The sequence below is a fragment of the Abramis brama genome (genome assembly GCF_963993115.1).
Source record: "Abramis brama genome assembly, chromosome: 15".
Lineage (NCBI taxonomy): Eukaryota > Metazoa > Chordata > Actinopteri > Cypriniformes > Leuciscidae > Abramis > Abramis brama.
In genome coordinates this window covers 20,254,510-20,269,310 of record NC_139977.1, presented here as the reverse complement: position 1 = coordinate 20,269,310, position 14,801 = coordinate 20,254,510, and the positions used below count along the sequence as shown (strand labels likewise).

General features: G+C 37.6%; 1 protein-coding gene across 2 annotated transcripts; it reads right to left on the bottom strand.

Moving 5' to 3' along the window:
- Positions 1-277: 277 nt before the first annotated feature.
- LOC311097348 (uncharacterized protein) lies at positions 278-10,641 on the bottom strand. Of its 2 annotated transcripts, none has more exons than XM_084136945.1 (10): positions 10,490-10,641; positions 9,279-9,374; positions 8,733-9,193; positions 8,334-8,649; positions 6,422-7,187; positions 6,144-6,326; positions 5,206-5,537; positions 4,566-4,816; positions 4,264-4,464; positions 278-1,824 (listed from the first exon to the last, which is right to left on the bottom strand). In XM_084136945.1, exons 2-10 carry the CDS (start codon positions 9,321-9,323, stop codon positions 1,380-1,382), a joined length of 3,000 nt encoding a protein of 999 aa, XP_083993071.1. In that variant the 5' UTR covers positions 9,324-9,374; positions 10,490-10,641; the 3' UTR covers positions 278-1,379. The 2 variants fall into 2 exon arrangements, with proteins under 2 accessions (XP_083993071.1, XP_083993072.1); XM_084136946.1 differs by having other exon boundaries at positions 6,144-6,281.
- Positions 10,642-14,801: the final 4,160 nt, after the last annotated feature.

Sequence of the window (14,801 nt, the reverse complement as noted above, 5' to 3'; positions counted from 1 at the left end):
CACACGATTGCGTGTGGTAGCATTGAGTGAAAAAGTTAGATACTCAAAGTTGAGAAGAAAAATTGTGGTGGTAGAAAAAAGTATAAATGGAGTTGCCATTCATTCACACAACATGTTATACAATGTACAACAGTATTCTGAAAATGAAACCCCAAATGTAAACCCATTCATGTAAATGTCATGGTTAGATGGATGCACCAAAAATGTTTGTTGAATGGTATTTCAACTGTAAATATTATCTTGTCTGTTTCAATAAATGGCATACGTGACAAATTCAGCCAGAGTACCTCTATTGTATTTAATCAGAAAGAATCAAAAGGAGCTTTACTGCCAATTATGTTTGCACACACAAGGAATTTGTTTTGGTGACAGAAGAAGCTTCCAGTACACTGAGACAACAACAGTGCCCACACAGATGGTAAATTATTATTTTTTTTGTATAGTTCTGAGATTTATCTGAGATTTTATGATATTCAGTTATATTACTTTATTTGAACTTTTAACAGATTAAAGATATGCTCATTCCATGAAATTGGTGCCTTTTGTTTACCTAAAAAATAATCAAAGAATTTCTATAACAACAAATAAATTTGTGATTTAAAAACAATAATACTATGATATTATTTCCTCAATATTACATAAAATTAAAGTCAATTAAATGTTATTTTAAATAATTAAAATTGCGTTTTTGGACTGTCCCTCGCTATGTTCACTTTGTTCTTTTTCAGCAGGACTTTTAATTTGCCAATTGAAGTCAAAATGATACAAAAATCTAATTTGCATTATTGTTCTAAGTATGGTCGCAAGCAATGTTTTGGCATAACTATACATTATTTTCTATGAAATATAAATCATTTTATCTGTGTCCCCTGATTTCATGGCAGCCCTTGTAAACCCTTGTAAAATAACAGTACATTCCAGTGACATCAATTCCAGGAAGTTACATCTCTCAAACATGAAGTTTCTCTCATCTATAATGTTCTATTTTTGATGATTTATGAGGTTTGACTAAGGTGAGGACACCTACAAAAAAGTATAACAAAAAGAACAGAATACCGTTAAAGTACCGGATCGATAAGCAGCATCGGTAAGAGTAGTAATACTGTTAAAACCTTAACCATACCCATCCCTATGTTAAATGTGTCCTTTTATGGCAGAAAAAATTCACAGAGATGAGAATAAAAAGGCTTTTATTGCCATTTCACTAATGACATACCGGTAAGTGAAAAAAAAAAAAGCCTTTTTTTTACCTAGATCACTATCAAAGTATTTAAAAACAAAGTATATAAAAAACAATGGAATTTACAAATAATAAAACATTATATTAATATATATATATAGTATATATAATTTTTTTTACAGAAAATGTTTATGTTGGCTCACTTTGCCCTCCTCATCTCCTCCATCCACTGCTGTACAGTCTTTCCAGAGGCTTTGGCACAAAAGTGGACTCCGCGGAACTGGCTGTGACCAAACTCTTTCGTCTTTGGTTTGCCACACTTTTGACACAAATACTGCTCGCAAAGCCGCTTCAGGGGTAACCCTCTGCCTTCTGCCTTCCTCCGCCGCCAAGCAGTGGTCCTAGGCACTGTTGGACTAGGGAGACTGGTGACAGCAGCTCTTTGCTCTAGGTGTAGTCGTAAGAGTGGGGCATCAGTAGGCATGGGACCTCCAATTACTACTTTAATTACATCTCCTACATGTCCATGTTGTAGTGGCTCTGGAACGTTGTGCAGCACAGGAAGTAGGGGCTCAGAAGCCTTCATGTGGTCAATGCACTGGTGCAAAACCAACTGTTCTTGCCTTTGTTTCCTGGCATTGTACCTATGTACAGAAAAGATGAAACAATAATTCACCTGCATGTATATACATTTAATATACAACTGCATATTAATAATCGGTAAAACTTTGTTTTGATGGTCTCATTTAGACATTGTTGACTATAAATAACGTTGCACCTTCATGTCAACCAGTAGAGTATTAATAGACGTCTACTTAAATGGATAGTTCATCCAAAAAAACCTGTATGAGTTTCTTTCTTCTGTTAAACGAAATAATATATTTTGAAGACTGCTGGTAACCAGACAGTTGACGGCAGCCATTGTTTTTTTTTTCCCTACTATGGAAGTCAATGGGGCCCATCAACTGTCTGGTTACCAACAGTCTTAAAAGTATCTTCTTTTGTGTTCAACAGAAGAAAGAAACTCATACAGGTTTGGAACAACTTGAGGGTGAGTAAATAGTGACAGAATTTTCAATTTTGGGTGAAAATCCAAAACTCACCCTCAAGCCACCCTAGGCGTCTATGACTTTCTTCTTTTAGCCAGACACAATCGGAGTTATATTAAAAAAATATCCTGGCTCTTCCAAGCTTTATAATAGGAGTGAATGATAACTTGGATTTTGAAGCCTTCCATCCTTCATAAAAGTAATCCATACGGCTCCAGGGGGTTAATAAAGGCCTTCTGAAGCAAAGCGATGGGTTTTGTAAGAAAAATATCCATGTTTATAACTTTATAAACTATAATCACTAGCTTCCGTCCGAGTCTAGTTCCAGTGGAGGAGTGACCTCTGACCCAATGCATGACGTATTGACAAACGTGGAAGCGCAGAGGGTAGAGCAAAACAAAACACGGGTCACAAATTCGAAGTCTAAAACGAGAATTTTTAAAGAGAAATGTAGGAGGAGCTTGAGTTCGTTGCCCAGCCCTATTTGTTTGAACTGCGAGAGGCGTCTACTCTTACCTAAGCTTACGCTACGCCTACATCCTATGTCATGCTTCAGGTCACAGAGGTCACGCTTCAGTCAGAACTAGACTCTCGGACGGTCGTTACCGGCTACCAGTTTCTCTGTAGTTGGCTAAGCACGCTATTTGAGCTAAGTAAAAAATAGAAATATCTGATTATGCTCCATAACGCAGTGGCTATTTACATCTCATACCTCTGTAAAATTTTGCAATGCCAAAGTAATGACTGATGCATTTATATTACATTCCAAAGAGCTCCGTTTTCAGACTTAACAGTGAAACATGAAACCATATATCCATACCATCTGGGCCGGATCACCACGGAATGGAATGGTTAAGCAACGAGAATGGTTTGGCCTGACAGTGAAAAAGCGGCAAGACATACTACTGACTATAAGTAACTTTGCCAGAACATTTCAACTTATTCTACTTATTCTACTCTAGTGTTGCTATTATTTACTGTAGTACAGTTGACCATATTGTGAGTTATGTTTTACGTTTACTGCCGTTTATTCAGTGCTTGTAATAGGATAGCGGACGCGCGCACTGGTTTGTATTGTATGTGCCGTCACGCAGTTAGTATGCAGTATAAAGATAGTCGGTCGGTTGTCAAAGTTAGTACGCAGTACGATAGAGATCGTCAGTCAGTTGGATTCTCATTGTGAGCGACATTTTTCCTCGGAGTGTGCGTGAATGAGGAAAGTAAGTATTTCTGCTGTATTACTCATGATATTGCATTTCTTTGTTAGCTGTTATTTCTGTTATTTGATATGGATGAGAGTTAGGAGTTTAAGGGTTGCTACGCGAGCGTTGTGTTAATTATATTCGCGTTCGGACGTTACTTTCTAGCTTCGGTCCACCTGATTTATACTTTACTACTTATCAGTACTTTGTGGTTGAGTAAAATATGAAGTAAGTTGTGTTAAATATTATTATCTGGACCATTATAGGCTATCTAGGCTATTGAGTAGCTATATCATAGATGACAGAAAGTTCGTTATTGGTGACTTAATGCATAGAAAATCTGAGAATCCCATGTAACGTTAAGTGTTTGAATCTTCCTCTGCCTACTTTTTAGAGTTTAAGATATATATATATATATATATATATATATATAGTCATATTCTGACTATTGTTTATTTATATTGTAATGTATATTAGTGCTTAAGGAGAGATTATGTGTATGCATATGTTTCCTTTATTCATTTGTATTTTGTTTCTCTCTGTATAGAAACCACACTCAAATTACACACTGAGAATTACTGACACAAGAAAGAGGAAAGAATAAACAGAATAATAAGAACTCTCTCTCAGCTCGTCATTTCATACTCTGGAATATTTGGCCTTAAGTGGTGTTCTGGCCGACACTCCTGAGTGAACCTGGTGATAAACCCAGAATTAGCACCTAGACTGAGCGTCTACCCATTATCTTCAGTTCACTAACAGTCTACTGAGAGTTAATTGACATGTAGGTGCAATGTTACTTATAATCAACAGTCATCAATTATTAACTCACCACTGGCACAATGTCCTCTGGTTTATCTCAAGCAGCTGTATCCGTGTCCGTGTCGAGATGGCAGTGCTGTCCTGAACGATGTCTCTAATCATGTTGTAGTCTCGGAGAATGGCAGCCCACCTGTTCACCCTGACACCGGCGATGGTCTGACCGGCAGGGTGAATGTGGCTGAGAGCCAGGCAAATGGCAGCAACAAGACGGCTTACATTGAAGAAGATTTGTGGAACAAAAGGTATTTAAAAAAAAAAAAATTAAATAAAGATTAAAAAATGCATGATGTTTTAATTGTCTGGCACACATACCTCTTCAGACCATCTATGCACGGAGTCACAAAGGTATCGGAATGGCTGTTGTTAAAGCACAGTTTGTTTTCGGGCTGAGCCGGGTGGATGACACCACCCTTGTCGTGCTCTGATAGGTTATCCCACAGAGTGACAATCTCATCCACCTTTCGCTGTGTGACAAATCCATGATTTCTAAGCTCAACCAGACTGTTGGCCAGGTTAATAACATGGTCATACCCTGGAATACCATCAGGTCCCATGCACTTTTCCTGAAAAAAAAAAAAAAAAAATCAAAAAAATAAATAAAGTATAATAAACTTAAAAGAGCACAAACAAAGGGTAGAAAATACATTTTAAAAAACAAGACAATATAAGTGGCAAACTTATATGCCTTGTACAGGTTGGGAAATAACTTTTTTGCCAACTAGCCAGTGCCAAGTGAATGCGTTTTCTATTTTGAGAACATATTTTTATGTAAAAAAAAAAAGAAAAAGAAAAAGACAACTAACATTCAATGAATCAATCAAATGTTGTTGTTTTTCAAACTGCATGTGCAAATCCTTACAACTAGCTAGCTGAGGCAAAACACTTTCCTAGTATCTGTGATTCAAGAGTGCAGGGCAATTATTATTATTTTTTAACAGTGAACAGCACTTACATTATCATCCTCTTGTGAGATGCCCTGATGTGTGAACTGGTCTGCAGTGTAAGACTCATCCTTTATAGGCCCAGAGGTGGAAGACACTATTGGATCCGGCTGGGATGTTGAGAGGCCAGAGGAAAGTGAGTGCAGAAGCACTTCCTGAAGTGGTTTGAGACTGAACTCCAAGAACTCTGGTGATTTAAGGTTATCAAAGCCTGAATCCTCATATTCCAGGTCAACCTCCAGCTGATCATCACTTCCATCAGGTACATCAGGATCCATAATGTCGTCCACCTCCAACACTCTGTTGGTTTGAGAATAAAGATACTCCACCCCTATGAGCTCACCTGGGCAAACAGTATGTCATTATGTAAGCAATCAAAAAATAATCAAAAACAAGACAAAATTGACTAAATACCAATACAGCATGACAAAAATACAGTAAAAAAAACCCTGTATTTTTAAACAGTAAAAAAACTCTAGCATCGGCAAAGCAGAATTTTCAGCATTATTACTCCAGTCTTCAGTGTCACGTGATCCTTCAGAAATCATTCTAGTATGTTGATTTGCTGCACAAGAATAATTTATTATTATCAATGTTGAAAACAGTTGCTGCTGAAACTTTTGAATGGTAGTGTATGTACATCTTTTGTCTGAAAGTAATAACAATTCCCACCGGTTTCATTTCCAGCACATCTCAAATGATGTATTGTGCTGTTTAACAGCATTCCTTGGTGGAAATGATGTTGGTAGAAATTACATTTTGGAATAAACTAAATTGACAGATAGCATTTTATTTTATACACAATAAAATACTATTTTCACACTTTTTGAATTAATTTTTTCTTTGTGTTCTTAAAACATCTTATAAATATATATACGCCATTGTAAAAAACAATCACAGTTTTTCAGTCATAAATATATACATACAGTATAAACATGCAATGCATTACCAGTGTACTCTCCTGGGCTACTGTGATCCTCAACCAGTTTGTAGCCTAGAAACTTCTGGCTCAGACGGTTTGCATATTGCTGCAGCGGACCGCCTTCCTCGACAGCAACAGATCGGGCCTTGTTCCACTGTACTACCCCTTCAATCAGATAAACATGGAAGTACAGGTCATTTGTACTTGTATCTAAAAAAAGAAAAAGAAAAGCAGTTTAAAAAAACATTTGAATCCAACTTGAGACAATTCACAGAAATAACACATTATTTGTGAGATATGCAAACCTGGAATGAAGTGGTTCAGATGCTGATGGAATGATTCAAGGGATCCTACGCCACGTGCACAGTGGTACAGAGGCAGAAAGAGCCCTCCTCTGGTCACCTCTCTGACCTTCCTGTAAAGCTGTACGCCAGGAGGGTCCTGGATACACAGAAGATGGCATTGTTGGCCTTGCCAGATCTCTTCCATCCTCTCTTGGTCCACCAGTTTGTTGCCCATGAAGTCTGTAGCACCCATGAAGTCTTTCAACAGCTGCTCAATGAGCTGCTTGGTCACATGAGCCTCACGTGTCTGGAGGCGGCAGTGCCTTAGTAACTCTTTGGCAGTAAGCTTCCCGATTGCTTTGGCATCTTTAGATTGTCGTAGCTCATGTTGCTTGGCTTCTTGCAGTGTTTTTAAATCTCCAGCATCCCACTCAAATATACAGGAGAAGAGACGTCCCATGAAGGGGCCGTATAGCGGGTGGCTTTCTGAAGTGACGCCTGCTGCGAACCGCTGCATGAACTGCCATGCGTCCAGCCTGACAACCAGCTGGTCCCACTCGTGGAACATGGCTTCCATTTTACTCTTGCCCGTAGTGGAACAACAGTCCTGGCCCACATACAGAATCTGCGGAGGAGGTTCTCCAGCTCGCCGGTAACGTTCGATCAAGCCGGAGCACATGGGAAGCAGGCCCTCTCCCTCTGTTTGGGTCAGGACACACATTAGGACCTGCCCATTCTCATTTGCTACGTTTGTGGCCCACACAGCTGAATTCTGTTTCTTAGTGACCTAAACATGAATGAGAATAATTGGTAAATGCTGTAAGATGAATCTCAGTGTTATATGGGTCAATGGTGCTCTTTTTATCTGGATCTATTCATTTATTTCAAAAGAAATACTCTAAAAACAATACATAAATATAAATTCCAAAAATGTCATAAATATATATTTTATGATTAATTCTGACATTATGATAAAAATGTCAGGATGATAAAACCTGCCCTGACACCATGGTTAAGAAAAAAGTTTGAATTAAATTCTTAAAAATAATTAAACCACATGAATATTTTAACAAAACCTCTTATTAATATTTATGTGATCCAACAAAAAAGGAAATAATGTCACTGACAGGATCCCTGCAGAACCTCATGACTGAGAGTCATAGTCAATGAAGTCTTAAAATATCAGATAATTTGACGCTTTTATAACAAGGAAACGTTACTTCCAAAAAATTAGTGATATGATGATTTACGAATTAATTAATAACTATTAACATTTACAGTTTATTATTATTGATAAAGATGTATGCTCACATGTATCCAAGGTGTATGTAAAGTATGTTATCCACACTTTGTACTTGCCTTGAAAATGGTCTTTAAAACCACATGAAACCAACATAAATACAAACAGTACATAATGTGGTTTAAAAAATATTTTATCATGGATATTCAAGTTTGGGGACATACATTTTTTAAGAAATTAATACTTTTATTCAGCAATGATGCATTCCATTGATCAAAATTGACACTAAAGATATGTACACTGTTGCAAAAGATTTCTATTACAAAAAAATGCTGTTCTTTTGAAAATACTATTCATCAAAGAATCCTGAAAAAAAAATGGATCATGATTTCTTCAGAAATATTAAGCAGCAAAACTGTTTTCAATAATGATAATAATAAGAAATGTTTCTTGAGCACCAAATCAGCATATTAGAATGATTTCTGAAGGATCATGTGACACTGAAGACTGGAGTGATGACCGCTATTTGAGTAAATGATATTATTTCATAATATTACTGTTTTGACTGTATCTTTGATTAAATAAATGCAGCCTTGGTGAGCATAACAGACTTTTTAAAACTTTTGAACGGTAGTGTATGTCATTAACAAAAATACTGCAATAAATGCATAAAGTTTAGTTGTGTCTTCTCACCTTCTTGGTGGAGGCCACCTTCAGGATGGAGCCGTAGATGGATGTGATCCTGGCCTTCATCTCTCCGAGCCGTGTCAGTGCATCCTTTGCATATACCGTCAACAGCAAGGACGGAGAAGGCACTGGCATCATCTGTGGCACCCTGACAGTAACTGCGCTGAGATCTTGAAACTTGTTCAATACAGAGAGGTACTCTGTGGCCTGAGCCATCCACTGCTCCTTATGCCGGACACAAAGGTGCCGGTACATCGCAGTTGCACACTTCCCTGGTGCCCGACACTGCATCAGTCTAACAAGCTCTTTATCACAAGACAGCCTTTGAACAAAAGACACACAAAAATCAAACCCTGAGCATTTAACATCTTTACAATGTTTTGATTGTCAAACATCTCAGCCTACCTGTAGGTCAGGACTGCTGGGAATTTCTCACGATGGATGAGATCCAATTGATCCAGAATGTCTTGCGACCAGCCTGCCATCTTCTTCTTGCAAGAACAGCACTCCAGGTACTCTGTGACAATGAAATACCACCCGCTCATGTCCAAAACCCTCCGGACGGTGTTGTACAACCCACAAGGCCTCAAATGATTGCCGAGACGACGGCAGTTGGGCTTCGCGCACACTAGCCTGTATGCCCACATGCGACAGGGCAACCAAAGGAACAGCCTACTATGAAAGAACAGGTCAGGAAAAGGAGGAGGCTGTGAATACAACAACTGGGGTCCAGGAGGTGACCACCACAGCTGCAGAGGTTCAGTCAGCGTCAACTTCCCAGATGCATCTTTGGTAAAGAGAGCCTTACTGACCCAGAGATGTTGCTCTTTTGGCAGCGTATGCTTCCAACCCTCTGGTAGTAAAAGCTGTGAGAAACAAAGAAAAGAAGTTGAACATGCAAACGTTTTCATTATTCTGCAATATGAGCGCCAAAGCTGCCATTTGACTTACTTCTTCAGGAGGATCAGGAAGCTTTTCAACTGCTTGTTGAGCCATTTGTGATGAGGGTTAGCGTTATTGCTGCCAGGAGGATCGACTCGCAGTTTCCTGGTGTCAAACAAAAATAAGTGATGCACAGATTATTATTATTTTTTTACAGAACCAGAGAAACTAAATAAAGTCTTAGTTTAGCCAGGAAACCATAACTAAAAATAATGTTTTAATTCAGAGACTTGATCTCTTTATGTGGTTCAGGGTGTCATGTTCTCTGTCATTTTAAAGTTTTTCTTAACATCAGGCCACCTCTCAACATTTCAGCCGAATAGATTTTCCATATTGCTACACTGGCATAATTTTTGGTCACGTGGGTCGGATACAATGACAAGCCTAATTAAAAGCTTTAATTGACTGTTTCAGCCAAATCATTTCAGTAGCCAATATTTTGATGCATCACTAAAAAAAGACGAGGCCCAATGAAAAAGAACTACACATTTACATTTTTGTTTTTGTAGAATTGCAAATAACATTTCTAATATATGAAAATGAAAAGCAGTACAAACAACTTCAATGGTACATTACTAATGCACACTATTAGTATCTATTCAAAGGTGTTCAGAAGGCTTCAGGTCTGGGCTTTGTGAAGTCAAGTTCTTCAACACCAGACTCAGTAAATAATTTATTTTGCCTAGCTTTGTGCAGGGACAAGGACATTGTCATGCTGGAACAGAAAAGACCCTCCCTAAACTGTTGGAAGCACAGAATTCTCTGGAATGTCATTGTATGGTGTAGCACTGAGATTTGTTTTCACTGGAGTTACTGGAATGGCCCAACCTGATAAGGTGGTGTCCACATACTTTTGACGACATACTGCCATTTTAGTCAATCTCAAGAATGCATTTTAGAGCTGCATAAGACATGTGTAATTGTTAGTATAATTTAAAAGTACAAATGACTAAAAACAATACAAAACCGTTAGTTACGAGTAATGCTTACGAAAGTCACAAGGAAAACAGCACATTGTGTAATGGTAAGTCATTCATTAACGAGTCATGATTGTAAAGAGACAAAATTGTGGACCACTAGGTGAAACCCCGTGCATTAATACATCAAAATCGCCATGATAATTCGCGCATATGCATGTATTAACAATACGCACGTTTACTAACACAACATAGTGTTTCAAACTCACATGAAACGGGTCATAGTAATCTTACAAGTCTTACCTGCCAAGAACTGTTCAATTTGTATTCTCAAATAAGAGTGCGCTGTTTTGTTTGTCCCGACAAGTTAACGTATCACGCGAGCAGCGTGCTTGTGGACCTCACGTCACGTCACGAGCTGCGTCACCAATCAGAGACACTGCAAAAGTGGCGACTTTCCACTCCTATGGGAGTGAATGAGGAAAATCGTAGCGCTCAACATTTAGTCCCGCCCTGCAGCTTAAAGTGCCAATCGCATTTTTGATAATGGACTAAAAGTCCCGCCTTCCAGTTAAAAGAGCCAAACCAGAGCCTTGGCACTTCCTATTAGCCCCATTGTATCGATCTTGGTTGCAGTTCCATTAGAATTCCACTGGAGGTGATCGCGGGCGAGTGCAGACTGAATGGGAGTCTATGGGGCTATACGGCTAAATGTGTCTCTTTCACCCGATTGCCGTTGAGAAATCTCAGATTTTATTGTAGGTTTTGCAAGTTCAACATGGGTTATAGGTCGAAAGTTGAATGAACGAGTACTTATTTCTTTTCGATTTCTTACAGGTTGAGTTGTTGTTGCCCATAACACGCTAGCATTCTGCTAATGACGTCAGCATTCTGACGTCATTGACATTTTAAAAGACTTTTTAAACCAAATAAGTGACTCTAAAAAATCTAACACCCAGAAATGTGTAATTTCTTTGCATCTCCTTTCGAATACAACATTCAAATTACTAGACAAAAAATTATATCCTGAGAAAAGTGGATTTTGAGGGTTTTTCGCCATAGACCTCCATTCATTCTGCACTCGCCTGCGAGCGCCCCCGCATGGACAGAGACGTGTTACTGCAGCCAGTCCAGAAACCGGAAGTAATCAGAGAGTGCCAATTCTCTTCCTATTAGATATTCTCTGGCCAAACGCTATTTTTTTAGAGTGGTTCGCTCGTTTGTTTACTCTTTACTGCGCATGCGTATTAGTCCAGGGGCTCGTTCTTCGTACGTTGCTTATTACATCCGAGATCAAATGACACTTCCAAGATGATATCATCGTGCTAATCATGATCCGGCTAATTGGGTTCTTCGAACACACCTGTTGTTTATGATTATTAGTATCGCTGGATTGAGTTATCTGAGATAACTGCGCGTTCATGCGCTGGTTTAAAAGGGGATATGTATCGATAGTAGTAGAAACATTGGCTGTTCAGCGTGGCCAAAGAGCGCGCACAGTTTTTCTCCTCAGCAGAGCAAGATAGTCGAAGTTTATTCGGAATTTTAATGTTTAATCAAAACGCCAGGGAACACCTCAAAGTCTGCAAAAGCCAGGAGAGAGGGCTGGCAAAAAGTAGCAGACAATTTAAATCCGTTAGAAGTGGCCATGTTATTTGTTTTTATCACTTATTAGCCTTATTTGTATTTTAATAATTGCATAATTACTTTGTTCATTGTAATGTCAGAGTCACCACACTAGAACATGGGAACAAATAAAAGTGTAGAACAAAAATATTCTACATAATGGTAATTTTTAGTTATATTATAGTCTCTTCTCTTCTATTAAAGGCACTGTTAAATAAATTGTTGTCTGTTTATAAAAGCAACCAAGAAAAAGGCTGAGAAAAAAAGAAAGAAAAGATCTTAGTAGCCTACACTGTAAAATAATTTTTGCTGCATTAAATTAAGGCCATATAGTCATTTCAACTGTTAAATCTTGAGTAATGATGAATTGCTTTGACTTGTGAAAGTGAAAACTGATAAACTTATGTTAATGTAAAAATATTTTGCCATGAGTTATTGATCACGTTTCCCAAGTGTAGTTCATTGTAATGTCATTGTGTTTTCCTCTTTTGTGCAATTTTACATAATACACCAACACTTGTATCTGTTCTCAAGAAAGTGGCTGAAATATGTGCAGTAAGTGGACATTTTCTAACTTTCCAAAAGAAAGAAAGTATAAGACTCTGTAATGTCCATTTGTTTCCATTGCACTGGACAGTGAATAAACCCTCTCAGATAACTGTCATATGGAGGAACTAGCCTACCTGCAAGTGCATAAATAACTTTACTTAATTTATACTTGTATGCTTTATGGCTGCAATATAAGTTGCAGGATTCCACATCTACAGAAAGGCCTACAGAAGAGTCTGCACAGACAGAGGAGACATAGGCCTACAGGTGGGCAGTATATAGCCAACTTTTCCTTTTTATTTGTTACATGAGGCATGTGTCTAATATCTCTTGTTGCAGGCACTTGACCACTGGCTTTTCTTTACAAAGAACAATTGAAATAAAACTCAAGGAACTAAGCATATTTGTTAAACATTTAATGAAAAGTTTTTTTTGGGCAGTGTTGTGTAATTTGGCACATGCAACAATGTCACAGGCCCTGTCAGGTGTGCAACCCTCAGACTTTTCAGACACTGAAATCTTCCCTTTAGTTAGCCAAAGTTCATTTCATTGTGTGCCCTTGTGCAATGAGCTATAGCTGCATTGTAACTGGTTTGGGTCAGGGAATGGGGTCATAAAACACCTGTCTGCAGGCAGGAACATGTCATAATCACCTATGAAAAAAATGCAGTTCTGTTAGGATCAGCATAAGTGTATGTAATACAGTGAGCTTGATATTTAATTGTGGAACTTTCCTTACCACTTTCAAATAATGTGCATAAATGTGAATCTCTGAAAATTCTTAAGTCATGCACAGATCCTGGCCATTTTGCTTTCACATTTGTGATATGGAAGATTTGTCAACTGCCTTTTTTTTATTTGATATTATTATTATGCAGAAAATGTTTTCACACTGATAGCAAAAATATATATTTGAGAGTTTTTTTCAAAGTATTTTGAGAGATTTTTTTTTCTCAGAAAAAAAAAAAAATCAAATTTATATTTTTTTATGTTCTATGAGAAAATACTTTCTCTCAAAACTTTTTTTAGTGTCAAATATTATTATTTTTTGCTATTGGTATGAAAACTTTTTCTCTCAAATATTTTTTTTTTCTCTCATGAAATGCTTTTTTGCTATCAGTGTGATAACTTTTTCTCTCAAACTTTTTTTTCTCTCTCAGATCATTTATTTTCTCGCATGTAATAAAGACACAATTCTCTCTCCATACAGATTGAGATGCACCGTTGCAGTCAGACGTTATTACTGATTGTAAATGGTATATACATTTATATACATTTAACATTGACATGCAGTTTCGGGGATTTCAGCTTTTTTCCTTATTAAAATAGGGGGCTGTACTTGAACGTCTGTTAAGTCGTTGTTTATTCAGCGAGGCAGTAAAGGATCACAATATTTAACCCTCTGGGGTCCTTCGGGTCCAAATGGTCCCGAAGCGTTTAAATAAAAAAAATTAAAAAATCATAGCTTCATCGGAATGGTCCGAAATTTGGTGACTTTGTTGGTACTTGGTATATGAACACCCAAAAAAATTGGGGACAGGATTTGAATAGTCTAAGCGGTTGTAAAAAAAATAGTCACACTCAGGACCTTCGGGTCCAAATGGACCCGCCATAGGAAATGAATGGGAAATTGTCAAAAATGTGACAATACAGAGTTTTTTTTTGCGTACAATCTACAAATCAGCCACGATCCAGAAAAAAAGCACACAACAGTGAAGGGGTGAATCTATAAAACATCAAGAGTGCAAAACAGACACATCCACACACACACACACACACACAAACACACTTTTATACACATACACACTAATAAATTCAGATTACAAAAATCTGTTTTGAATTTTTAAAAATCACAGCTTCATCGGAATGCTATGAAACTAGGTGACTTTTATGGTATTAGGTATGTGAACACACAAAAAATATTGAGGTCATGATCCAAGCATGCTAAGTGGTCGTCACACTTCTGCTCTTTGGTCAAAAATGACCCCCATAGAAAATGAATGGGAAATTGTCAAAAATATGAAAACACAGAGGTTTTTTTGTGCATACAATCTACAAATCAGCCAGGATGCAGAAAAAAAGGACTCAACAGTGAAGGGGTGAATCTCTAAAACATCAAGAGTGCAAAACAGACACATCCACACACAGACACACACACACAAACACACTTTTATACACATACACACTAATAAATTCAGATTACAAAAATCTGTTTTGAATTTTTAAAAATCACAGCTTCATCGGAATGTTACGAAACTAGGTGACTTTTATGGTATTAGGTATGTGAACGCACAAAAAATATTGAGGTCATGATCCAAGCATACTAAGTGGTCATCAAACTTCTGCTCTTTGGTCAAAAATGACCCCCATAGGAAATGAATGGGAAATTGCCAAAAATATGAAAACACAGAGTTTTTTGGTGCATACAATCTACAAATCA

Bases quoted from the DNA above. Each gene is read 5' to 3' on its own strand.
- LOC311097348 (XM_084136945.1), bottom strand. From the start codon at position 9,323: ATGGCTCAACAAGCAGTTGAAAAGCTTCCTGATCCTCCTGAAGAA. The intron at 5,538-6,143 runs GTAATGCATTGC...CTGTTTGCCCAG, and splicing joins TAGCCCAGGAGAGTACACTG to GTGAGCTCATAGGGGTGGAG. The intron at 4,817-5,205 runs GTAAGTGCTGTT...TTTTTTTTTCAG, and splicing joins TCTCACAAGAGGATGATAAT to GAAAAGTGCATGGGACCTGA.